Here is a 27,618-nt window from a genome sequence, read left to right as displayed (position 1 = left end):
AGAATTTTATTTAATTTAAAGTTTATAAAAGTAGGCTTGAGTTTCAGTGCTTTGTTCCAGCCAGTAAGTTTTCCACCATGGCAGTTCCTTACTAATATGACAAGCTCCAGATTTTTTTTTTTTTAATTTAAATTAAATTTCATGAGGTATATAAAGAGAGGCTGGTCAGGAAACACCTATAACAGGAACTGACTGATGACGTAGCTGCAAAAAGATGAGTTCAAAGTGTCATAAATTAATACATTAAAAATGTAATTGCTGGCAAATTGATATGGTAAAAGATGAAAAAAAAAAAACAACACACTTCAGGACATGTGGTTATAGAAAATATTCAACTTTAGGGTAGCAAACATCCAGTCATCATTATTTTTCTCTATAGCAGTACACCATCCTCTTTTATTTCTTCTGTATTTAAGCAGCAAGGGTTTGTGTTATTTTAGTCTGAATGCACAGTAGTACATATCCAGGGCACACATGCCCTTTTATGTCAGTTCTGTCCAGTTTTGCTTCAATCACAGGTTTCTAGGATTCACTTCCAGGTAAGCGTGAACTTGCGCACACGTGCACAAGCCCATCCAAGAGATGTTTCTTCTTCATCTTTCAGATTTGTGCTCTAAAAGTGTCATACATTCACAACAGAGGACATGACTCAATGCTAACCAGTAACTTTCCCTGTAAGACATAACATTCCACAAATGAGCTTTGACAAGATTCACAAACATACTGTTAAATAAATGTCCAGTTTCTGTTTAGAGATTTGGGCGCACACACAGCAATATACTGATCTGTTTGAACTGTTGTATTTTTCCAAATAAAACTTTGAAAAGAGTGAGCAGCAGGAGAGCCAGAGGGGACGTAGAGCACGTAGGAGCTCATCACCTGTTTAGGGCACACGGACGGATGAGGCATTAGTGCTGTCACTGAGACAGACTTATATATGTTTAATTCTCTACTGCATACCATACCACACCACACCAAGACTAGCAAATGGTTAGAGTGAGTACAGACAGACATGTGAGTAAAATTTAAAAGGGAACTGAAGGCAAATTTTTTTTTTAAATATCAAAATTCTCCTTCTCATTTTATTAAATATAGGAATGCATTTCTGATCGCTATTTTGTCACTGCTATAGCAAGTTATGAGTGTTTGAAAGATGCTCTGTAATATATATCAGTCCATATGTCAAAGCAATGGCCGTAAACGAGATTCGTTGAGACCTGTGCGAGACATCGTAGGACGGAAGTAAAACGTACAGCGGAAATTAAAGTCACCAACCTCTGCCCAAAAATCACTCCCTACATAGGGAATTACTATATAGGACGACTACATAGTGAGCTCGTTGGTAAAATGAAAAAACTCTTTCAGACACTAGTCCGTCATGCTGGTATTTGTCATTACTGTCGCACAATTAAAACGTGCCAGATCAGGCGGCTGGTTGGTTTTCAAAATACATGCATGTATTTTTGTGATAAGTCCATATTATACTGAGCGCATTTCCCACATTAATAAAAAGTACCTGCATCTTTCAGGTTTTTTTAAACCAAGGTTGAATACTTTCTTCTTTGCCACTGCCTTTTATTAAATCAAATTTCAGACTTTTAATTTGATTTCTTTCAGCGCAACTGCAAAAAAAAAAAAAAAAAGCACCCTTTTTCGAATGCTGATATCAAGTCGGAAGTTTTGCTTGTTTTGATAGCAATCAAATCAGGAAAGTTTGAAAAAAAAGTAGGCCGTAATCGTCATTTAAACTTGTTTTTGTGCAATACTTCATTTGGAAAACAGTTTTCAAAATGGCAGCACTGACACCTGGCCGACACTTCACGTTTCAAAGTCTCGCACAAGTCTCGTGAAGATTGCACGGATAAGCGATGCCTGCTGTGGACCAAACGAACTACATTCAACATTGCTAAAAACCGAATAGGCCGATAAGTATAATATTTAACTGCAATTAGTTGCCAACATGAGTCATGATATAAGGTTACTACGACCGAAAACATAATTGAATAATTAAGAAATAAAGCAAGTTTAAAAATGACTTCAGTTCTCCTTTAACACTTCCCTTATGCTCTAAAGCTGTACTATGCTCTAAACATCCTCTAAATGTAATGTTACTGAAGGATTGGGCAACCCTCAACCTAGTGAAGCTCATTCTGGTTTAATCCAATTACAAATTGTAATTTAAAATACTCCTAAATCAAGTCTACCATCAAATATAAAAATGATAAATTAATTGCAGTGTTGGGGGGGGGGGGGGGGGGGAGAGGGCAGCCCACCCTTTCTGAGATAAATATCTAATTTAATAAAATAAAAATATACAAGGCTCAGTATTTCTGCTAAACTACTCTTTACCTCAGGGGGACATTGGGGGGTGGGGTGGGGGACATGGTGACCACTCAGCCCGTGAAGGCCTGGAAGTCAGACTCTGTAACAGCAGGGAGAGGGAGTCAGATTTAAAAAATAAAAAACCCACACCAAATCGCAAAATATATGAAGATGCAAGTAAAATGCATATAAAAAGCATGACTAATTAGGACAGGAAAATGCATGACAAACAGACAAAGGGGTTGGTGGTAAAATACTAGAAGAGTAATCTGTTTTAGTCTGAAGAAATAAACAAATTAAGCTTAAAGTGCCATTCCACCATTGGATGTATTCTTTGGCATAAAATACAATATATTTTATGACATGACTAGACAGAGAAATCTTTTAGCTTCAAAATGATATATCAAACAATTTGACAACGACAAGTATATTAATTTTGCAACCAAAGTCACCTACCCTTTTAATTTCCGAACGGTAGTGAAACGTGATGTCATCGGCAGGTTCCCCTTCTTGTGTACCATGTGTCGGTCTATTTTTAGACCAGGAAACCCCCAAAGTGAGAGAGTCATTTCTCCTCGTATATGGGGGCCAAAAAAATTGCGAAAAATTGAGTTAATCTTTCAGTTAGCTAGATTTATTGGTATTATTTTTATCGCGTTCTATCCGCCATTGCTGATAATATGTGCCACGTCACACGTCATGTGGTACACAAGAAGGGGAACCTGCCGATGACATCACGCACGGAAATTAAAAGGGTAGGTGACTTTGGTCGCAAAATTAATATACTTGTCGTCAAAAAATTGTTTATCATTTTGAAGCTAAAAGATTTCTATATCTAGTGATACCATTTATATATGTTGTCAAAATATATTGTATTTTATGCCAAAGAATACATCCAATGGTGGAATGGCACTTTAAAGTCGCAATCAAAGGACATTAGATGTGATTGTTGCACACAATTCGCACAGTAACCAAACTTTAATGCATGAGAAAACGCAAGAGAAAGTCTCATTCACGGCTGTAAAACATTATTAGAAAAGATTGTGTAAGAAACTATAAAATTTGTGCTCTGAGGTTTATTGTTCTCTCATAGTGCTGACAAATCCAGGTAAGTCAAGAATGATTAATGCACGTGTAAAAATAAAATGCAAATATTATATATTTATCAATACCAGAACTCTCAATACTTTCTTTCCATTTCAAGACAGATAATATCCAAAATCAATAAAACTCATTTATTAAAAAAAAAGGAAATCCTCTCTCTCTCTTTCACACACTTACTTAACATGGCAATATTCTGTAGGTCAAAAAGCAGTTATGTTCTCCTTCTGTTGCATATTAAAGAACTGATATTCCCTTGATCTAACAACTGCGTAAAAACCTTGCTGGCACAACAAAACACTTTATATCTGCTGACCATTTATGTAATTAAAAACGGAAAAGCAGGTGACAGCAGGACATATCTACCACATTTGGCAACACTGAGAATAATTGGCACATCAAATATAACACTCTCAAGGCACTGAACATCAACATATGATTCATTCTGATATCCACCCACTACATTCATTCATTAACAAGATCCCCGTTTCCACACTTCACCATAAACTGATGAATTAAGTGCTGTTTATTTTCCTGTGTTTGATTGTAGTTCGAGTCCAAGAGGGGGTGATTTATTGCATCTTTATGATGAATAACATGAAGTGTAGGTGGCACACCATTACAGCACAACCATCTTTAGACGGAGCTGAAGCAGCTTAAATTCTGTTTTTGCACTCTGCCGAGTATACATTCATTCATAGTAGCGTCATTTTGAGACATTACCTCTCCACATTCAACACCATCACTTGAAAAGAACTCTGAACAGTGCTGTAGTAGAAAGGAAGAAAAAAAAAAAAAGCTGGAACACCACATCTTCAGCTAACCCTCCTTTTAGTAGACATAGTGTGGCAGATGTAAATAGAACTGCCGTTTAAACGTCCGATAAATGACGCCAGTCGCCTTTTTGTTCATAGTCTGGATAACACGTAAATCAGTACCTTAAAGGAACAGTCCACCGTACTTCCATAATGAAATATGCTCTTATCTGAATTGAGACGAGCTGCTCCGTACCTCTCCGAGCTTTGCGCGACCTCCCAGTCAGTCAGACGCGCTGTCACTCCTGTTAGCAATGTAGCTAGGCTCAGCATGGCCAATGGTATTTTTTGGGGCTGTAGTTAGATGCGACCAAACTCTTCTGCGTTTTTCCTGTTTACATAGGTTTATATGACCAGTGATATGAAACAAGTTCAGTTACACAAATTGAAACGTAGCGATTTTGTATGCTATGGAAAGTCCGCACTATAACGACAGGCGTACTAACACCTTCTGCGCACTTCGGCAGCGCACTGATACGGAGCTCAGAGATCAATGCGCTGCCGAAGCGCGCAGAAGGTGTTAGTACGCCTGTCATTATAGTGCGGACTTTCCATAGCATAGAAAATCGCCACGTTTCAATTTGTGTCACTGAACTTGTTTCATATCACTGGTCATATAAACCCATGTAAACAGGAAAAACGTGGAAGAGAGTTTGGTCGCATCTAACTACAGCCCCAAAAAATACCATTGGCCATACTGAGCCTAGCTACATTGCTAACAGGAGTGACAGCGCGTCTGACTGCGTCTGACTGACTGGGAAGTCGTGCAAAGCTCGGACAGGTACGGAGCAGCTCGTCTCAATTCAGATAAGAGCATATTTCATTATGGAAGTACGGTGGACTGTTCCTTTAAGTCAACTTCATTGTTCAGCATCGTGTGAGTGTTCAGTATTATAGAAGTCAAAATAAGCCAACAGTAAACAACCCAAACGAATTATAAACCAAACAACTTAGTATGAAACAAATACTTAGTGTATAGATGTGTTATTACACTGCTTCAGGACACTGTGCCGTTTCTGAAGTATTAACATCTTCAAATAAAGCCCATGAGTCAGCTGAACTATCCTCGCTGTGATAAATCAGCACAAGTCCTGGTGTTTACACTCAAAAAAAAAAACCTAACCAAAAACAGTCGTCTTAACACCGTGGCTTATACTCCGTGACAAACAGGCAAAAATCTCTCAACACGCTACAGAAAACTTCAGATAGGGTTAAGATCAAGACAGCAGCCATAAACAGGGTTACTGAGAACATCATGCAGCAACGTTGAACAGCGCGTCCTCCCTCGGTTCTATGACTCAGGATTACTTCTAACTCGTACTTAACACACCACACACTGACACTTCTTCTTGCTTTTCATCACAGCGGTACCATTGGCAACTCGTTCTTCTCCCTTCCTATCCTCCAAAAGCACCCCCTCTGGGCTGACGCTCCTTTCTAATCCCCCTGTTCCTTTCTCCTCTGGAGATGAACAGGTGATTTGTACCGATTCATGTACTGATCTGGGCTTATGATAAGCATCCCTCCCTTTCCGCTGCTTGCCCCGCCCTCCCCTGGCACCTGAGATCATGTCCTGGGTGGAGGCGGCTGCCCGCTGCTGGGCCTCCATCTCAGACAGGCTGTACGCCAGTGCCATCTGCAGGTCTTCGTCCTCCTCGTCGTCGTCACTGGGACAATTGAAGAACGGAGTGGAGCTGAAGGAGCGCCGAGTGCTGCGATTGGCCAGATTAGAGTGGGCGGTGTTGGCGGGGAGCCGATACTGTTCTGTCCGCTGAGGCTGGCTAGACTTCTCCCTGCGGCTGAGTTCCAGAGCTAGAGCCATCTCATCTTCTACACCTGAAGACACACACCGCTGGATTAGACTCAGTGATACACACACGTACTAATCTGTTACAGTGGCAAGGTCTTCTTGACTTGGCCAGATTTAAACCAAATGAATAGAAGTCAGGATTATACAGGCTGATTAATGAACGGAGTGTAAAAAGTTACCATTAATTAGGACAGACTTCAAAACCCCATCCTCCTCAATCTCTGTTCTCTCCTGCCCGTTCTCTCGGATCCTGTAAAGACAAGTATTTAAAAAGATCCCCAGCTGTGCTTTTCATGGAAGAAGAAAGTGATTTCCACTTTATTGATCTCTTGTGCATGAGTGCGCAAACAAATCTTTACATTCCAGTAAAAACATTTCTTCGGCATAAAGCCCCTAAGCCTGACTTTACGTATCATTATCTTACTAATGAAGAACAACAACCAACTGATAATGACAATGTTAGATGATGCATACAGAATTAAACTGACTTTTTTGTTGTGGTACGTTTCCCATTGACAATCCTTGTGGAAGTGGACACGGACTTAAAATTCCCACCTCCGGTCCCAAAGCCACCCAGTGAGGAAGAAGAGAAGGTGGTGAAGTCAACTGCATAAGGAAAGGGAAAAAACAAAAATAAATTACATTATATACATACACCCAATCCTCTACTTAATTACGATAGTGTTAACTTCATAAACAAGAGAGTATGCATGAAATTAATTAGAAATGACACACGACCTACATCAGTGATCATCAACTGGAGGGTCACTACCCAAAAGTGAGTTGTGAACATGCACACAATGGTTTGTGGGAAATTTTATTTCTAATCATATCATCTCTAGCTGCTTTATCCTGTTCTACAGGGTCGCAGGCAAGCTGGAGCCTATCCCAGCTGACTACGGGCGAGAGGCGGGGTACACCCTGGACAAGTCGCCAGGTCATCACAGGGCTGACACATAGACACAGACAACCATTCACACTCACATTCACACCTACGGTCAATTTAGAGAGTCACCAGTTAACCTAACCTGCATGTCTTTGGACTGTGGGGGAAACCGGAGCACCCGGAGGAAACCCACGCGGACACGGGGAGAACATGCAAACTCTGCACAGAAAGGCCCTCGCCGGCCACGGGGCTCGAACCCGGACCTTCTTGCTGTGAGGCGACAGCGCTAACCACTACACCACCGTGCCGCCCTTATTTCTATCAAATTGTCAATTTTTTATGCATGTTTACAGAATGTTGATGTGTGACACTTAAAATGTCATTTAAAAAAAAAAAGTCACAGAAATGTACCACAATTAAAATTTAAATTAACCAAAAGCTTATCTACCTGTTGCAGACACAGACGCTTAAGTAGTTCTATCGGCATAGCCGCAAAGCAAAAGTATTAAACGAATAACTACAACCCCGATTCCAAAAAAGTTGGGACAAAGTACAAATTGTAAATAAAAACGGAATGCAATGATGTGGAAGTTTCAAAATTCCATATTTTATTCAGAATAGAACATAGATGACATATCAAATGTTTAAACTGAGAAAATGTATCATTTAAAGAGAAAAATTAGGGGAGTTTAAATTTCATGACAACACCACATCTCAAAAAAGTTGGGACAAGGCCATGTTTCCCACTGTGAGACATCCCCTTTTCTCTTTACAACAGTCTGTAAACGTCTGGGGACTGAGGAGACAAGTTGCTCAAGTTTAGGGATAGGAATGTTAATCCAGTCTTGTCTAATGTAGGATTCTAGTTGCTCAACTGTCTTAGGTCTTTTTTGTCGTATCTTCCATTTTATGATGCACCAAATGTTTTCTATGGGTGAAAGATCTGGACTGCAGGCTGGCCAGTTCAGTACCCGGACCCTTCTTCTACGCAGCCATGATGCTGTAATTGATGCAGTATGTGGTTTAGCATTGTCATGTTGGAAAATGCAAGGTCTTCCCTGAAAGAGACGTCGTCTGGATGGGAGCATATGTTGCTCTAGAACCTGGATATACCTTTCAGCATTGATGGTGTCTTTCCAGATGTGTAAGCTGCCCATGCCACACACACTAATGCAACCCCATACCATCAGAGATGCAGGCTTCTGAACTGAGTGCCGATAACAACTTGGGTCGTCCTTCTCCTCTTTAGTCCGAATGACACGGCATCCCTATTTCCATAAAGAACTTCAAATTCTGATTTGTCTGACCACAGAACAGTTTTCCACTTTGCCACGGTCCATTTTAAATGAGCCTTGGCCCAGAAAAGACGTCTGCACTTCTGGATCGCATTTAGATATGGCTTCTTCTTTGAACTATAAAGTTTTAGCTGGCAACGGCGGATGGCACGGTGAATTGTGTTCACAGATAATGTTCTCTGGAAATATTCCTGAGCCCATTTTGTGATTTCCAATACAGAAGCATGCCTGTCTGTGATGCAGTGCCGTCTAAGGGCCCGAAGACCACGGGCACCCAGTATGGTTTTCCAGCCTTGACCCTTACGCACAGAGATTCTTCCAGATTCTCTGGATCTTTTGATGATATTATGCACTGTAGATGATATGTTCAAACTCTTTGCAATTTTACACTGTCGAACTCCTTTCTGATATCGCTCCACTATTTGTCGGCGCAGAATTAGGGGGATTGGTGATCCTCTTCCCATCTTTACTTCTGAGAGCCGCTGCCACTCCAAGATGCTCTTTTTATACCCAGTCATGTTAATGACCTATTGCCAATTGACCTAATGAGTTGCAATTTGGTCCTCCAACTGTTCCTTTTTTGTACCTTTAACTTTTCCAGCCTCTTATTGCCCCTGTCCCAACTTTGAGATGTGTTGCTGTCATGAAATTTCAAATGAGCCAATATTTGGCATGAAATTTCAAAATGTCTCCCTTTCGACATATGATATGTTGTCTATGTTCTATTGTGAATACAATATCAGTTTTTGAGATTTGTAAATTATTGCATTCCGTTTTTATTTACAATTTGTACTTTGTCCCAACTTTTTTGGAATCGGGGTTGTATATTAGATTTGCTTCTAGTTAGACTTGGACTAGGACAGATAGCTACAATTTGTTGATTGTGATTATTTATTAGCAAAATATGAAGCTTGCCATATTCATGTGCATTACTATTTTGCATGCACATAAACCCAAAACAGTTCGTTTATCTTATTTCTTGCATCCAGCATGGTCCATTATTTAAGAAAGAAACATTATTTAATATAACTCTCAATTATTCCACAAAATCAAGTCAGACATGAGCTGATAGACAATGAGGCACGTAGCCCCAAGTTAGCTATAAGCCATGTACAGCAAGATTGAGTAGAATAACTGTTATTCTATCCACATTCACTGGATATTGAGAAACAGAGCATTTTTTTTTTGCAAATTCGATAAATAAAAACTTTATATAAACGTCTGACAAAATAATTTCCGCTTAGGCGAACTTCGTTAAAACCTATCAATGGCTGCATGATTTGACTTTAGTGGGTGTTTTTTTTTTTTGTAGAAAATGCCATTTTGCTGTCATGTCAAGGTATAGAATAGCTTTAGGCATTTATTTAATTCTTCCTTGGACATTTCAGTTATGTAATTTTCAAACTTTTGAGCTTTTGAACCAGTCTTAAAAAAAAATTTAACAAATTTAACGCTTAAAGATGAAGAATGGCGAAATGACCGGAGCAATTTGTGAAAAATGCTATCATAATAATAATAATAATAATAATAATAATAACAACTAAAAAATCAAGTTACATTACCATCAAATACTTTAATTCCATATTTTGTTGCTTGCTTTATTTTTTGGGGTTTTGTTTTCAAGTAGTTTTTCTTTCATCCTCGGTTGGTTCAACAAAACACTCCGCCATTTTGTTTCTCTCTACGGACGGTATAGGAGTCTAGTCATAGAGTAGCTAATCGGAGTGTGCGATTGCTCATATCCAGTGAATGTGGATTAAAAAAAAATATATTCTATTCAAGTCTATTCTGTATATGCTTAACATAAGCTGTCTAAATCATTAAAAACATCTATGTGAGCATGTGCGACAGAATGAATACCAACCATCTGCTGAAGGAAAGGAGAAGAAGCGGCTGGTCCCAAGTCTGGATGGGCCATGGTGTCCATGAAAAGCGTTGCGCGTCCCACCATGCATACCCCCAAATGAGAAATCATCTATTTAAAAAAATAAAATACACAGCCCAGAATGGGACAGTAGGAACAACAGAACAAAGAATGTGATGAGTTGTAGGATGTTTTATAAATGTTTTTAAAAAACAAAAGAAAAAACCCCCCACAGCAGTAGTCAATAAACCTGCAGCTAAAGCACCGAGACTCTCAGACTAACCAAAGAAGTCAGCAAACGGATCCTGGCCTCCAAAGAACTCCCGAAACACCTCATCTGGGCTGCGGAATGTGAAGGTGAATCCTGGGAAGTCATCAGGAAAAGAGCCAGCGCCAGAGCCTTTGAAAAATAAGAGATTGGGGGGTGGGGTGGGGGGGTTTAAAAACCCATACATTCTTTTTTTATATATATAAATTAAAGAATGTATGGGTAAAAAAAAAAAAAAAAAAGTCTCTCACCTGAGCTTGGCATGCCACTTTTGCCATAAGCATCATATGCTTCTCGTTTGCTTCCTAAGAAATGTGAAATATCGCATCAATCTTAAAGAAAAGAATTAATTAATCAAATAATTATGATGTACAAGCTGCAGCTTAAACAGACTCACTGTCCGACAGGACTTCATAGGCCTCTGCAATTTCCTTGAATTTTCTCTCTGCCTCCTCCTTGTTGTCTGGATTCTTGTCTGGGTGCCACCGCAAAGCCTGCTTCCTGTATCTACACACACACACACACACACACACACACACTTACTTTCTAGCAATGCATTTTTGGCACATAAAACTTTTTGAGGACTGGTCTGTTCTCAGATTACCGTCCATCCATTATCTGTAGCCGCTTATCCTGTCCAACAGGGTCGCAGGCAAGCTGGAGCCTATCCCAGCTGACTATGGGTGAGAGGCGGGGTACACCCTGGGCAAGGTGCCAGGTCATCGCAGGGCTGACACAGACACAAACAACCATTCACACGCACACCTACAATTTAGAGCCACCAATTAGCCTAACCTGCATGTCTTTGGACTGTGGGGGAAACCGGAGCACCCGGAGGAAACCCACGCAGACACGGGGAGAACATGCAAACTCCACACAGAAAGGCCCTCACTGGCTGCTGGGCTCAAACCCAGGACCTTCTTGCTGTGAGGCGACAGTGCTAACCCCTACACCACCGTGCCGCCCTCGCAGATTACCCATTCATGTAATATGTAACTCATTAATACTGGTCATCAAAATCCTGACAAACAGAACAGTAATTAAATAGTGCACTCTATTCGAGCACGAAGAGGGCAGAGATGCCTGATAGTGGTCAAAACTGAGCATTGTCTATTGTGCTGGGTCATGAAATTTAAAGACAAATGTGCTTAGTCATGCTCACCGTGTAGCTGTGCTGTGAAAAACAGCCATCAGCACATTGTTAGAATTAACACTTATGTAGGTCAGGAATATTTGCATTTGGTTAGAAATATACAGTGTCTTGCAAAAGTATTCATCCCCTTGGTGTTTGTCCTGTTTTGTTGCACTACAAGCTGGAATTAAAATGGATTTTTGGAAAGTTAGCACCATTTGATTTACACAACATGCCTACAACTTTAAAAGTGAAAATTGTTGTTTTATTGTGACAAACAGATGAAAAAAAAAACCCTGAAATCTGGAGTATGCATCCCCTTCATATGAAACCCCTACATAAGAGCTGGTCCAACCAATTCACTTCATAAGTCACATAATTAGATGATTAAGATCCACCTGTGTGCAATCTAAGTGTCACATGATGTCTGTATAAATCAACCTGTTCTGGAAGGACCCCGACTCTGCAACACTACTAAGCAAGCAACATGAAAACCAAGGAGCCTCCAAACAGGTGAGAGACAAAAGTTGTGGAGAAGTATAGATCAGGGTTGGGTCATAAATATTCCAAACTTTGAATATCCCAGGGAGCACCATTAAATCCATTATAGCAAAATAGAAAGAATATATGTCACCACTACAAACCTGACAAGAGAAGGCTGCCCACCAAAACTCACAGACCAGGCAAGGAGGGCATTAATCAGAGATGCAACAAAGACACCAACAATAACGCTGAGGGAGCTGCAAAGATCCACAGTAGAGAAGAGAGGATCTGACCATAGGACCACTTTAGGCCATACACTCCACAGAACGGGGCTTTATGGAACAGTGGCCAGAAGAAAGCCATTGCTTTTATTTTAAAAATAAATAAATAAAATAATCCCGTTTGGAGTTTGTCCAACAGCATGTGGCAGACTCCCCAAACACATGGAATAGGATTCTCTGGTTAAATGAGACTAAAATTGAACTTTCTGGCCATCATGGGAAATGCCATGTGTGGCGCAAACCCTGAGAACACCATTCCTACAGTGAAGCATGGTGGTGGTATCATGCTGTGGGGATGTTTTTCATCTGCAGGGACAGGAAAGCTGGTCAGGACTGAAGGAAAGATGGATGACACTAAATACAGGGCAATTCTGGAGGAAAACCTGTTTGAGTCGGCCAGAGGTTTGAGACTGGGAGGAAGGTTCACAGTCTAGCAGGACAATAACCCTAAACATACTGCTAAAGCTACACTGGAGTGGTTTAAAGGGAAACATTTAAATATCTTGGAATGGCCTAATCAAAGCCCAGAGCTCAATCCAATTGAGAATCTGTGGCATAACTTGAAGATTGCTGTACACCAACACAACCCATCTAACTTGGAGTTGGAGCAGTTTTGCCTTGAGGAATGGGCAAAAATTCCAGTGGCTACATGTGCTAAGCTAATCGAGACATACCCCAAGAGACTTACAGCTGTAATTGCAGCAAAAGCTGGCTCTACAAAGTATTGATGTGTGTGGGGGGGGAAATACTTACACACTCCAGATTTCTGTTTTTTCATTTTAGTTATTGTTTGTCTCACAATAAAAAAAATAAATAAAATGTGCACCTCTAAAGTTTTAGGCATGTTGTGCAAATCGTTGCTAACCCCCCAAAAATCAATTTTAATTCCAGCCTGTAATCTGACAAAATAGGACAAACACCAAGTGGGGTGAATACTTTTACAAGGCACTGTAATCCATGGAAAATAAGCAAACCTTCTGAGACTTTAGTTTTGCAAGTGTCTATGAATCTAGCCCAACTAGGCCAAGATCCAACCTGCTCCACACTGGTATGAGCAAAGCAGACTGTACACGTGTGGACATGAACATTTTCTTGCTAAAGAAGTTTGTAATGCTTAAAAGTGTGTCTATGACAAGATTATTTGTTGATGCAACAGGCAGCATTGGCACCTCACAGTTCCAGGGTCCCTGGTTGTCGTCAATGGAGTTTTGTATTTCCATGTGGGTTGCATCCATGATCTCCAGTTTCTTCCCAACTCCCCAAAACCATGGCAGTAGGTGAATAGCCCCCAACCATAACTACGTCATCACTTGTTTACTGCAATGCATTATGGGGGATCGCCGGGGTCGGCAGCTGAGCGATATAGCGGATGTCAGATTAATTTTACGTGAGAACGATGTGAGAGGAGCGATTTTGCCATGCTCTGTCGTGGAACACAATGAAATTGGTGATTTAAGAGAGGTGGATAATATGTCAAGGGTTTACAGCAGGAAAATCGGAATCCAAATCAAGCTTGGTGAGAAGGTAAGAAGGTTTTTTATAATTAAAAATATATAAATAAATAAATAAATAAATAAAAGCCCCCCCGGACTACATGCATGAAGCAATCTTAGACTTGAGTCTAAATTTGTTTCTTTTAATCTTCAGTTATTCCTTACCATTTTCTAAGAAGCTCTGTTCTAATGAAATCTTAGCCTTGTACTTAATCTTAATCCAGCACAATGAAAGTTACAGATGCAGTAAGGGAAACCATTATGAAAAATCAACTTTTGACTTAAGTTGCTTCGTGATCCTGGGCCCAGATGAACAGCATCAAAACATTTATAAAAACAAGTGTTGCCAGGCAAAACAAACCTCGCCCAGTAGCACTTATGATGAATATGAAGGAAGATATTGTGGAAAAAAATAGGTACCCTATGGGTACATGTGACTACTGCTTATAAATAAAGTTGTTTTCTGATCCCATGTCCATACAGTAAATATAGCAAATATATTTACTCTGAGGTGGTAGCCACAAAAATGAACAATTAAAAAAAAAAAGTAAAATATACCAAGGTGTCTGTACTTTATATTATTCTACTCTCACCTCTTAGTTTTTGAAACTGAACCCTCCGAACCATACACACGCTGTCGCCATGACCCAAACTCTTATTTCCCAGAAATGGTCTAGCACTAGAGCTCAGTGGAATGCACTTTCCTTCTGTAATAAGCATAAACATGTCTGAAAGCGATTTCTTTAGTCTAGTCCATTTATTTCGAATGGCGAATTGAATTGTATACACTCGACGGCCATTTTAATCAGAACACGTGTACGCGCAGTGCACGATAGCTGGTTCCAAGGTGGTCATTGCTGGGGGTGGCAGTGGGGATAAGCTCCCACTACCTAATAAAGTGCTCCCATATGGCATGCGTCTCAAATAGCCTCTGACAACCAAGTCCAACTCCTGGCCTGCTCGTGTGGCTTAGTCTCAAAGCCTGGCGGAACTGCTTTTACTGACAGGAGAAGGGGCAAAGGCGGGTTCTGGCGCCTCAAAACCAGATGCTTCAGGTAGATGGAGCTTGATAGCCTTGGATGGCAGTCCATCTAGGAGAAGGAAAACTCCGATTTCAAACCTCCGCTGCCTTGCGGTTGTATCCCGTTATGGAAAAGGCTTCAGGAGTAAACCTCAAGGATAAATCCGGAAATGGAGTTCCGAAGGTGGTCTGTCGTTGTACTTCAGCACACATTCTCAGCAACTCCTGCGACACTGGCGCTGCCAGACTGTATCGGCTCCTGCCTTTCCTTTGGATTACAGTATCAGTGTGGAGAGGGGGGGACCTGCTACATAGGCAACAGTGTCTCCTCCATACTAGCCTGCCCAGGCTTTGTAGCTCAACTGGAGAGGACACTCCAGCATCATCAGTAAGATGCTGGCATAACACGAGAAGATGGCAGTTTACCGGTTATAAGCTCTGTCTGTTTGGCGAAGGACATGGGCGCCAGGGACCACTTCTGATGGTGGGAGAGATCATTGCGTCTCATTGGACAGCTACCGCCCACCTCAAGCTGGGCAGTCTCCGGCCAGTTAGGTGCTGTCCCGCCACGGCTTGCTTACTCCACCGGGTGTGTGGAGCTAGAGTAAAACCTCAAAAAGTGAGCCAGTAAATTCTGCACCTGGCAAGAACACCACAAGACTAAAGAAGATCCCAGCTCTTCGTTTTGCAAGCTGGAATGTCAGGACCATGTGTCCTGGCCTCTCTGCAAATTTGCAGCAAATTGACGATGCCCGAAAAATCGTGGTCATTAACAGAGAACTTTCCCGACTAAATGTCGACATTGCCTGCCTCCAGGAGACTCGACTAGCAGGTAGCAGTACCATCATGGAGGCAAACTACACCACCTTCTGGCAAGGAAAGCCCTCAGAGGACCCCCGTCAGCATGGTGTCGGTTTTGCGGTTAGGAACTCGCTGATCCCCTGCATTGAGCCACCATCAAATGGCAGCGAGAGAATCCTTGAACTCTGGCTTTCAACATCTTCAGGCCCGGTCGTCATTATTAGTGCGTACGCCCCAACCCTCTACTCAGACTCCGAGGAAAAAGACCAGTTCTATGAGTCCCTAGATGTAGTTATATCTCAGATCCCTAGCACAGTAGGACTATCTGCTCGGTGATTTCAATGCGAGAGTGGGTGCTGATCACGAAGCCTGGCCCATGTGCCTCGGCATGTATGGAAGGGGTAAGATCAACGAGAATGGCCAGCGCCTACTGGAGCTGTGCTGCTATCATGGCCTATGCGTGACCAACACCTTCTTTAAAAGCAAGGACATACACCAAGTGTCTTGGAGACACCCGCGGTCCCGCCACTGACATCAGTTAGATCTAGTCATCACCAGGCGTGCAGCCCTTGCTAGTGTCCTTCTCACCTGAAGCTACCACAGCGCAGACTGATACAGACCACTCCCTTGTGGCCAGCAAAGTTCCGAGAAAGCTACACCACTCCAAGAAGTTGGGTCGCCCACATAACACCTGCTGCGCTGGCAGCCCAGCAAAAATGCAGCAGTTCAACAGCAAGCTGCATGAATCCCTCACGGAAGTAACACCAATAGATGAAGTGGGTGTCATCGATGCCAAATGGTCTCACCTCCGTGAAGTCGTGTACAATTCAGCCAGACACCTTTGGGAAGAAAGAGCGCAAAAATGCCGACTGGTATGAGACCCACTGGGAGATCATTGAACCTGTAATCGAGGCCAAGAGAAAAGCTCTCCTGGCCTACAAGGCAGCACCCAGTTCGAACACATTAGAAGCTCTAAGAGCCGCCAACAGTAAAGTTCAGCGTACCGCCCGCCACTGCGCCAACACATACTGGCTTAATCTGTGCAACAGTATACAGTTAGCTGCCGAAACTGGGGACGCAAGAGGTATGTACGCGGGCATCAAGAAGGCAACAGGCCCGTCCTCCTGCAAATCTGCGCCGCTTAAATCAAAGGCAGGCAAAGTCATAGCAGATCAAGGGAAGCAGCTACAATGCTGGGTCGAGCATTACCTTGATCTGCATGCAACCCAGAACGTCGTTACTGACACGGCTCTCGAAAATACCCTAGACCTGCCGGTCATGATCGAGCTAGATGCAACTCCAACAAAGGAAGAACTAGGAAAAGCTATTGATTGCCTTGCCAATGGAAAGGCCCCAGGGAGCGATGGCATCCCATCAGAAGCGTTAAAGTGCACCAAATCCACACTGCTACAACCTCTGCAAGATCTCCTCTGTCTCTGCTAGGAACAGGGACACATTCCCCAGGACATGCGAGATGCGTGCATTATCACCTTGTATAAGTCCAAAGGAGATAGAAGCGACTGCAACAACTATAGAGGCATCTTCCTCCTTAGCATCGTTGGTAAGGCCTTCTCCCGTGTCACCTTGTCCCGTTTACAGATCTTGGCCCTGCGTGTCTATCCAGAGTCCCAGTGCGGCTTCTGGGCTGGACGGGCTACAGTAGACACGATATTCTCACTACATCAGCTGCAGGAGAAGTGCCAAGAGCAGCAAATGCCATTGTACATTGCCTTTATAGATCTAACTAAGGCTTTTGACCTGGTCAGTCATACTGGACTCTTCAAGCTCCTTCAGAAGATTGACTGTCCTCCAAAACTCCTTGCAGTGGTTTCTTCATTCCACGAGAACATGCATAGCACAATTCGCTTTAACGGTGCAATGTCTGAGGCCTTCCCAGTCAGCAGCGGGGTAAAGCAAGGCTGCGTCCTTGCACCAACACTTTTTGGAATCATCTTCTCTATGCTTCTCCAACATGCCTTCCAAGATTGCAGCGAGGGAGTGCATATTCACACCAGGGCCGACGGAAAGCTTTTCAACACTGCCCGACTTCGCGCCAAGACCAAGGTCATGAAGGTACTCATCCGAGAGATGCTCTATGCCAATGATGCAGCCTTGGTATCACACACCAAAGACAGTTTGCAGCAGCTCGTCAGTCGCCTCTCTTACGCTTGTAAGGCATTTGGTTTGACCATCAGCCTGAAGAAGACGAAAGTCTTGGCTCAAAGTGCACTAGCCCCACCTAACATCACCATCGATGGGCACAGCCTAGAAGTCGTGGAGCATTTCACTTACCTTGGGTCCATGATTTCCAACGCGCTCTCTGTCGACGCAGAGGTGAACAGCAGGATTGCTAAAGCAGCTGCAGTGATGGCAAGGCTAAATCAACGAGTCTGGAACAACTCCAGCTTCACTGTGAAAACGAAACTGCACATCTACCAAGCCTGCGTGCTCAGCGTTCTCCTTTATGGTACCGAGGCATGGACCACCTATGCCAGACACGAGAAAAAGCTCAACAGCTTCCATCTGAGGTGCCTCAGACAGATTCTGCACGTTAGCTGGCAAGACAAGGTGCCCAATACAGAGGTCCTGGAACACGCCAACTTAAGCAGCATGTTCACCATTCTTGGCGAGTGGTGCCTCCGCTGGCTTGGGCACGTAAGGAGAATGGACTCAGGCCGCATCCCCAAAGACCTACTGTATGGCGAGCTGGCGGAGGGGAGCTGTTTGGTCGGCCGACCTCGCCTGCACTTCAAGGATGCCTGTAAGAGGGACATGAAGTCATGTGGTATCAACATGAATACGTGGGAGCAGTGTTCAGAGGACCATGCTGCTTGGCGCCTTGCTGTCCGAGCAGGTGCTCAGAGGGCTGAGCACGACAGGAGCTCAAACCTGATTGAAAAACACGCCAGAAGGAAGAAGACACAAAACCAGCCTTCCCAAGCATCTCAGTACTCTTGCAGCAATTGCGGTAGAGACTGTCTTTCACGCATTGGCTTGTTTAGCCATATGCGAAGGTGCAAATAAGACAATGCTACACCATCGTCTCTCGTAGACGAATGAATGCCAACCAGTGAACGATAGCTACACTTACATTCTTACAGCAAGATGACGTAGTAGCTAGCACCTGTATATGAGGCAGTAGACACAGCAAAAACAATTTTGACCTTTTTGGTGACCTGAACCGGATGACCCTCAAAATGTTGGAGGTTCTATTTGAGACCAATGCCCATCTATCCTAAAAGTTTCATGAAGATTGGTCTGGCTGTTTTCCCAGAAGATCATTAACAAAAAAACAAACCCCACCAAAAACAATACCTCGCCCCCTGGTGGACTCCATCCCAGGTGAGGTAATGAGTGATTAGTTGAATAAAACTTGATATCAGGAAACATTACCCCCCCCCAAAAAAAAAAAAAAAAAAAAAATTATTATATACATACACACACACACACACACACACACACACCTCTTTGTAAACCTGCTAATCTGCTGTGTCATATTCAGTATAAATGCATTTTCTTCAATAAAACGCTGCTAGTGAGGTACACTGAACATTATACATACCCGAAAGAGAACCCTTCGTGGTTTGGAAGTTTTATCGGTCCGACAGGCTCGTTTGGCTGCTGAGTGCTTCGGTACGTTGAGAGGCAAAGGCCAAAGAATGCTTCTGCATTTTACGGCCTTTGGAATATTGCTAGTTTCAGAAGATGAACAGTGTCGATTATTATAATCTATAACCGAAGGCTGTTCCACAGATCATGGAAATATTACTGGATCACAGCTTAAGTCCGTCTTTTTCCCACCAGAGAAATGTAAGCTACAAACACTTGTCCATTTCGATTCAGTTTGAAGGTTTTTGTTGTGGATTAAACTTACCCATTTCTTTCTTCTCCAGTGGCAGCTAATAAAAGCTCAAATTAGGCACTCTGTTGTGGAGCCACAGTAAGGCACACAGCAATTCACTTTAGGTGGCATGGTTAAAACCGGTTAGACAGAACAATGCAGTGTTTAACAAAGGTGAAAATAAACAATATAGCGGAGCTGACCCCGGATATCACCCATAATGCATTGTGGTAAACAAGCGATGACGTAGTTATGGGTTACTGGCTACACTGGCCTCAAGGTACAAATTATCAAGTTAGTGTGTGTGCATGGTGCCCTATGATGGACTGGGATCCTATCCAAGGTGTAGTCCTGCCAGGATGGACTCCATATCCATCTCAACCCTGACCAGGACAAAGCAGTTACTGAGGAATGAATGATAGAATAATTGCAAAAACAGCCTAGTGGCTAAAACTTGTATAAATACTGCTATTAATTGTTTGTTTCAGTGTTTTTTTTTTTTTTAGATATACTGCATCAGACCTTCAAATTTACTCTGCCCACAGCCAGAACAGACCAGGCAAACATAGCTGGTAGTGTGGTTGGTTGGAGCAATGCAAGAACTTGATGTTTTCTTAGTGATTTTCATTTTGCTTCAAAAGCAGAATACACCTCTAAAATTACATACTACTCTTACACAGTGAGACGGTCAGTGGTTAGCACTGTTACCTCACAGCAAGGTGGTTATGGGTGCGAAACTTGTGGCCGACCAGAGCCTTTCCATGTTTGCATGTTCTCCCTATGTGGGCTTCCTCTGGTCACTCTGGTTTTAGTTTTGCAAAGTCCAACTTTCGACATGCGGATTAGGTCAACTGGCTACTCTGAATTGCCCGTAGGTGTGAATGGTTGTTCACCCTGTTCTCCTGGGTCTGTGGATACTTACGCTTTTTTGATGTCATCTGGAGAGGCACTGCGTGAAACTCCCAGAATGTCATAGTAATCCACCATGTCTTCCTGTCCTCACTGCTCCCACTGTACCAAATGACAAATGGAAAGTAAAATTAACTCACAAGCAATCTCAATGAACTGTATCATGCAAAATGAGCATTGTTACTCAGTAGGACCAGGAACACAAATCATGCCAAAGGCTAGTTAGTAACAGTATTATTGATGCCCGTCATATTTAACAGCTTTAATTTGAATTGAGATACACTAGGTTATGAATAATGATAATGAAATTTGTTATGACACACAAAATGGCTTTATTTAAGTATTGTTTTAGCAGTGATGTGTATATGTTGCACCCATCTAGTGTTACAGCGACATGGCTGTGCAATACAAAGTCTCTGCCAGCTGCTCTCAGGTCACAGCCAGTGTTGCCAACTTAGATTCAGCAACTTTTTAGCCCCTTCAGAGACTAATTCAAGAGCTTTGCGACAAATCTAGTGACGGTCTTGAACTCTATCCAGCTCTCCAGTTCACATCACAGCCACTGTTACACGAATTTAGAAAGCAGGTGTGTAACATCTGTCTGTGACCAAATCACTGATAACCATTATTCCTCAACAACCAATCAGTGATCACCACTGTTTGTCCCACCCTCTTGCAGTTTTTTTTTTTTTTTAAATTCATTTTAAAAACTGTCTTTTTGGAGATCTTATGTTTTATAAGCACTAAAAGTGAGTAAATGTTTTCTTTCACGGCTACTTTAGTCACCGCTTCTTTTTGCCTATACTCTTGATAGAAGTTTAGTATCCTGTAAACGTGTAAAAGTTTTGTTCAGAGTGCCATAACCAAAGATTACTTCTTTCTTTAAAAGGTAGATAGCCATTCAGATTTTTCAGGTTTAGGTCATAAAGAATTTTCCCGACACCCAATTATTTTTGTTTAGTGGAGCGAAAGCTACTGAATTTGAATCGCAGACTTCTAATTTTATTAGTTTTGTTGATTTTTTTTTGTTTTTAAATAGAACAATTGATGAATTTAGGGCCATGTGGCCCTAAATTCTCCGCTATTATTTCTTGCTTCACCGTGACGCAATACAAGATACTAGATCATGCATCACGTGGTGGGCTTTCTCCGTTTGTGCAAGGCATTGTGGGATACAATTTTGAAACAGGAAAGGAAAATGGAGGATGCGACTGAAACGTGGAAGACCGACTTCAGTAACAGAAAGCGAGAAGAAACAATGTTGTGTTGTGAAGGAAAGGAAAACACAGGACCAAACTAATAAATATTGGTGGTCAGTTACCCCTTTTCCACCAAATCAGTTCCAGGGCTGGTTCGGGGCTGGTGCTGGTTCACAACTCGTTCAACTTGCGAGCCAGCCGAGAACCAGTTTGCTTTTCCATCGCTCGCGGTGCTAAGAGAAGACACGTCATTACATCGCTGTATACGTCAGTTACGTCGTTGTATACATCATTACGTCGCTGTTTACGTCAGTTACGTCGCTACGTTTGCATAAACCTTGGCGCGAATATCGAAGCAAAAACAACGCAGAAGAAGCAGCAGCAACAACAATAATAATAATAATAAATGACTTCGCGTTTGTACAGCTGCTACTTCTCGTTGCTTAAAAATGGCGATCTTTCGCGGTCTTGTTATTGTTGTCGGTCTTAACAACCCCCCCGCTGACGTAAGCGGTTCTTTCCTCTGGCCCAGCAGAGAGTTGGTGCTAGCCTGGAACCGGTTTTTCTGGCCCCAGAGCCAGTTCTTTGTCAGTGGAAACAGAAAACCCGGTTCCAAACTAAGCACTGGCCCCGAACCAGCCCTGGAACTGCTTTGGTGGAAAAGGGGCAAGTGAGTACTTGGGTGTGATCAGCTGTTCGTTTGGCTACAGAATGATGGAACTCAGTGCACAGTCAAGGTAAACCTGTAGATGGCAGTAATGCAACACTGGTGGATCCCAGCTGCCCTAAAACCCAAAAGATGACAATGACACCAATCCTGTGTCTGAAATCGCTCCCTACTCACTATATAGGGCACTACATAGTGGGGACGCCATTTGTAGTGCTGTCCGAAACCTTAGTGAGGATTATTTACACCCTATATAGTGCACTCAAAGTATCCCACAATGCATCACGAAAAGTAGTGTACAACCGATGGTCACTAACCAAAGCAATGTATCCCATCATGCATTGCAGTCGTGCTGAAAAATCAAATTAAAAGTTTCAAATTTGATTTAATTAAACACAGCAGCAAAGAAGAAAGTATTCAGCCTTGATTTAAAAGAACTGAAAGATGCAGCAGACGCAAAGGACATTGTATTGATTAATGTGGGAAATGCGCTCAGTATTTGTATTTATTATTCTGAAAACCCACCAGCGGACTGATCTGGCACGTTTTAATTGTGCGACAGTAATGACGTAAACACCAGCACGACGGAGTAGTGTCCGAAAGCATTTTTTCATTTTACCAATGAACTCACTATATAGTAATTCACTATACAGTGAGTAGGGAGTAGTGAACAAGTGAGCGATTTCGGACAAGAAGTAAACCTTCAAGAAGAAAAGATATGTTGTGAAGGAAAGGAAACGCAGGACCAAACTAATAAATACCGGCGGTCAGCGAACACCTCGGTGTGATCAGCTGTTCATTTAACGACAGAATGATGCAACTGTCAGTGCACGGTCAAGGTAAATCTGTAGATGGCAATAATGCAACACTGTGGATGCCAGCTGCCGTAAAACCCAAAAGAAGAAGAAAGTAAACCTGTGCATGCGCTTGTGCTTGACTGTACGAAGCGAGCGATTTCATGCACGTTATTTGCTAAGGAATCCCTTCAAATTAAAATAACTTCCCAGTCACAGAATGGTCTGGATTTTAAGATGTTACAGAAATAAACATCACACTAATCAAATTTCAGACGGAACTAAATTTCACCGGTTTTATGAAATCAAAAGGCTGTCTACTTTTAAGAAATAAACAATATTATTAGCGGAGCTAATTATTAGCGTGAGCGGAGCGCCATACTTAAGAAAATGTGGTAAATCATCGAGTTGATTTTTCATGGACACACAGGGATCCCAGGCGTGTCCGTCCATGCGTGCCCCTCGCGATTCTGATTGGCTGTTTGATTTTGGCGGGAACTAGAACTGCAAGCACGCCTATATAACTTATTTTTGTCTCCAGATAATTTCATATTTATCAGGTTTTTCCACCGAGAACAACTCAAACAGCGCAACAAAATCATTTTTTACAAACTTTAATAAGATGTCAGAACAAGTTAACCAACAAGAGAAAGATGAAGTCAAAACCGGGAAGAGAGTTGACAGAGGAAGAAAAGGAAAAAAGATGCGAAAGAGCGAGAGAAAGGCGAAGAAATCTTTCACAAGAAAAGCGACAAGCTGAAAGAGAAAGAAAACGTGTAAAAATGAAATAGAAATGAGTTGCAGGAATTTAATTCTAAAATAGTGACGTCGATTTTGAAATCATTGCGAAATCCTTCGGTATCTGACAAGTTGACCTGAATCCAATCAGTGTTTTCATGAATCGTGTATCTTTTATTTTCAAAACATTTTGCTATAAATTCCTAAAGCACACTGGAGTTTATAGTAATAAAAAGAATATATATCTGAGTTTGGAGAAATTTATCTTCTCGTGATAAGATTGAAACACATCAAAGTACATCATCTGTTGCACGTTTGTTTTCATTTGAATGGAATTAGTACCCAATTTTATATTATCTGTTCTGGTTAAACTCTAATAGGGTAGTCACGCTAGAGGCGGAATGAGCCGGAATGCCGTCAGAATGAAAATTCTTCGTACATTCTGGGATATTTGAAGTGCATTCTAAAAATACCGACTGCATTCTGAGTGCATTCCAAACGTTTGGGCCCATTCTTGTGGCCGGCCCGAACGTTTTGCTCATGCTCAAAACTTTCAAGGTGCATTTGAAGAGGAGAAATATCAAACGGCATTTGAAGTGTATTCTAACTGCATTCTAAATATTCTTAAGGCATTCCAACAGCATTCAAAACATTCTGATCGTGTTCGAGGGAAAAATCAAAACGGCAAGCCACTTCAAATCCTGGCAGAATGTGCCTCGAATGAGCCGGAATGCAGTCGGAATGAAAATTCTTCATTCGAAGAATGATATTCTAAGTACATTCTAAGTATTCGAGCTGCATTCTCTTTGAATTCTTAGACGTTCGAAACGTATTCGGCGGCTATTCCGGGAGCATTCTGACTGCATTTGAGGTGACTTTGTACAGCATTCGAGACACCTTCCGAGAAGACTTCAGGTGGTATTCAGGCAGCAACCGAACTGCACTTGTACGGCATTCGAAGTGCATTCTTAATATTCTTACTGTATTCTCGGTATTCCAACTACATTTGAACTGCATTCGAAAGCTAATACACCCGGAACGTGCAAGAATCATTCGAGGCGGGTTCAAAGCGCATTCTAAGTAATCGAACGGCATTCTTACAAAGCTGTAAGAATCTTGGTCACTTTGAAATTCCCACCCGAATGTGGCACGAATTTTGAAAAGTCTCTCATTCCGGCTGGTTCTGCTTGATTACTGCTAATTCCGAATAAGTGTGACAGGGGCCTTAAAGTGCATATTCTGGACCAATTTTTTTTTTTTATATGAAAAGTATGTCCCTTTACACACTCATCCAGAAGGGTAATTTTGCACAAGGCCATCTGTCTACAGCAGAAAAACAATAAAATAACAAAACGCGTCTGGAAAAATCCCAAGGGAGTCTGGAGCCAGATTCGTGACGTTATCTGCGGAAGCGCCAGCAGGCTGCACGAGCTTTGCACGGTTTCAGTGCACAGCCTGTGTAGACCAAGCGCTCCCATTTCTCTCTCATTGTCCGGTCTTTTGGGAAACGATGAGTACTAATCCCATCAAGATGGGTGTTGCTACACCTTCCTACGATACATCTGTTAACCATTTTAATAATTATGCGATAACGTTGAAGAAATTTGCAGAAAACAATCAGGTCGTTTTCTCAAACAAACTAGCGCCAACGTAGGATTCAGAAGGAGGCGTCTCGCAGATGACGTCACGAAAATCAACGTTTGCCGGAAAATCCAAATGCCAAGTTTTTTCAGAGGCGGACCAATTCGCCGCAAATGGCTTGATTTTCAATTGAATTTTTCTGGTATTGTGCAAGGTAAAAAAATTGCAGAGAATGCAGAAATGTTAGATATTTGACCAAAGTTTAAAGTGCATATCACAGGTAAATTCAGGAGCAAGATCAATGCAATTCTCCTATTTTATATTCAACTTCGGTCAAATATCGGCACATTTTGCGCAATTTTTTTTTTTACCTCGCGCAATACCAGAAAAATTCAGTTGAAATCAAGCCATTTGAGGAGAATTGGTCCGCCTCTGAAAAAAAACTTGCAATTTGGATTTCCCGGCAAACATTGATTTTCGTGATGTCATCTGCGAGACGCCTCCATCTTAATCCTACGTCAGCACTAGTTTGTTTATGAGAAAACAACCTGGTGGTTTTCTGCAAATTTCTTCAATGTTCTCGTATAATTATTAAAATGGTTAACAGATGTATCATAGGAGGGTGTAGCAACACCAATCTTGATGGGATTAGTACTCCTCGTTTCCCAAAAGACCGGACAATGAGAGAGAAATAGGAGCGTTTGGTCTACACAGGCTGTGCACTGAAACCGTGCAAAGCTCTCGCAGCCTGCTGGCGCTTCCGCAGGTGACATTACGAATCTGGCTCCAGACTCCCTTGGGATTTTTCCAGATGCGTTTTGTTATTTTATTTTTTTCTGCTGTAGACAGATGGCCTTGTGCAAAATTACCCTTCTGGATGAGTGTGTAAAGGGACATTCTTTCATATTAAAAAAACAAAAAACAAAACCACAGGTCCAGAATATGCCCTTTAAGTGCACAGCCTGTGTAGACCAAGCGCTCCCATTTCTCTCTCGTTGTCCGGTCTTTTGGAAAACGATGAGCACTAATCCCATCAAGATTGGTGTTGCTACACCCTCCTACAATACATCTGTTAACCATTTTAATAATTACGCGATAACGTTGAAGAAATTTGCAGAAAACAAACAATCAGGTCGTTTTCTCATAAACAAACCAGCGCTGACGTAGGATTCAGAAGGAGGCGTCTCGCAGATGACGTCACGAAAATCAACGTTTGCCGGGAAATCCAAATGCCAAGTTTTTTCAGAGGCGGACCAATTCGCCTCAAATGGCTTGATTTCAACTGAAGTTTTCTGGTATTGCGCAAAATGTGACCGATATTTGACCAAAGTTGAATATAAAATAGGAGAATTACATTGATCTTCCTTCTTCATGCATCCTTACTTGCAATTTGATATGCTATTGGTCACGATGAATAGCCAGTATGCAAATTCCCCAGGTGACGTCACCCAGCGATTTCTAGGGTCTTTCTGAGTTTGCTTTAGACCTTTCCCCTGAAAAGGCTCGACAGTAGGTTTATTCAAAACAGTTCACTGAAAAGACTTAATTCTTTTTGTTTATGTGGACGAACAGAAACTGTGGGTCTGTCTGTCTGAAAGTACAACAGTGTTTTCTCTAGAATGACGCCTGTCAAAGTGTCGCTCTCACTGGAAGCCAGGCACCATGTGCGCTTCATGTCACACTCAAAGTTTGTAATTAGTTTGAGCCATAATGGCCGCTGACAGCTGCACTGCTTAAATACCCGCCCGCCATCATGCACTCCTGAGTCCAACACACACTCCGTGAGTCCACGCTAGTCCTAAAACTAACCCAGAGAGGCAATTTACCTTGTGTTTTTAGAAATGTCCACCAGGGAGGACAAACAAACAAACAAACAAACAAGGCTGAATTATATTGCCCAGGCAACCGCTGGAATGCGCTCGCGCCGGAAAACACGGATCCTTCACGAAGACCGACGGCTGTAACGGAAGTCTCACGCGAGCCCGTTATTTCCGCTTCGTCCCAGCTCGCTGTATGTCATTTACTAGACCGTACGGGTTATTATTCCCGCTTCTATATCTGTCTCTGAATCGTGCGTCCCCTCCTCCAGCCGCGCTGCGTCACTGTCAGCTGAGGGGGGAAAACAGACCTGCCAGTATTTTTTAACACGTCACTGACTCCGCCTACTCACACGAAGAAAAATGAGCTCACCCGTCCAAAAAAAAAAAATCCCGCCTCCTCGACTATGATTGGATACTGAACAGCCTCATCGTGAGCTATGATTGGCTAGTACTTGACCACTTGACAGGACTTCACTGATTGGTTCGCTGAAGCGGAA

At 42.3% G+C, this 27,618-nt stretch overlaps 1 protein-coding gene across 4 annotated transcripts; it reads right to left on the bottom strand.

Moving 5' to 3' along the window:
- Positions 1-346: 346 nt before the first annotated feature.
- On the bottom strand, positions 347-27,403 carry dnajb2 (DnaJ heat shock protein family (Hsp40) member B2). 4 transcript variants are annotated; one of them, XM_060930194.1, is made up of 11 exons: positions 27,128-27,403; positions 20,336-20,424; positions 10,759-10,868; positions 10,613-10,666; positions 10,377-10,493; positions 10,094-10,204; positions 6,537-6,654; positions 6,228-6,298; positions 5,799-6,074; positions 2,350-2,422; positions 797-879 (listed from the first exon to the last, which is right to left on the bottom strand). In XM_060930194.1, the coding sequence occupies exons 2-10, from the start codon at positions 20,398-20,400 to the stop codon at positions 2,394-2,396; spliced, it is 951 nt and encodes a 316-aa protein (XP_060786177.1). In that variant the 5' UTR covers positions 20,401-20,424; positions 27,128-27,403; the 3' UTR covers positions 797-879; positions 2,350-2,393. The 4 variants fall into 4 exon arrangements, with proteins under 4 accessions (XP_060786178.1, XP_060786176.1, XP_060786177.1 ...); XM_060930195.1 differs by lacking the exons at positions 797-879; positions 2,350-2,422 and adding an exon at positions 347-613; XM_060930193.1 differs by lacking the exon at positions 2,350-2,422 and having other exon boundaries at positions 620-879.
- Between the last annotated feature and the right edge of the window lie 215 nt (positions 27,404-27,618).

Source organism: Neoarius graeffei, chromosome 9 (assembly GCF_027579695.1).
Source record: "Neoarius graeffei isolate fNeoGra1 chromosome 9, fNeoGra1.pri, whole genome shotgun sequence".
Lineage (NCBI taxonomy): Eukaryota > Metazoa > Chordata > Actinopteri > Siluriformes > Ariidae > Neoarius > Neoarius graeffei.
Note: the sequence above shows the minus strand (reverse complement) of the source record. Positions and strands in the feature narration are given on the sequence as shown.

Coding starts and splice junctions, on each gene's coding strand:
- dnajb2 (XM_060930192.1), bottom strand. CDS start 20,400: ATGGTGGATTACTATGACATTCTGGGAGTTTCACGCAGTGCCTCTCCA. Junction 10,205..10,376: donor TCCGTTTGCTGACTTCTTTG/GTTAGTCTGAGA, acceptor TTTTTTAAATAG/ATGATTTCTCATTTGGGGGT. Junction 6,299..6,536: donor AAACGTACCACAACAAAAAA/GTCAGTTTAATT, acceptor TTGTCTTTACAG/GATCCGAGAGAACGGGCAGG.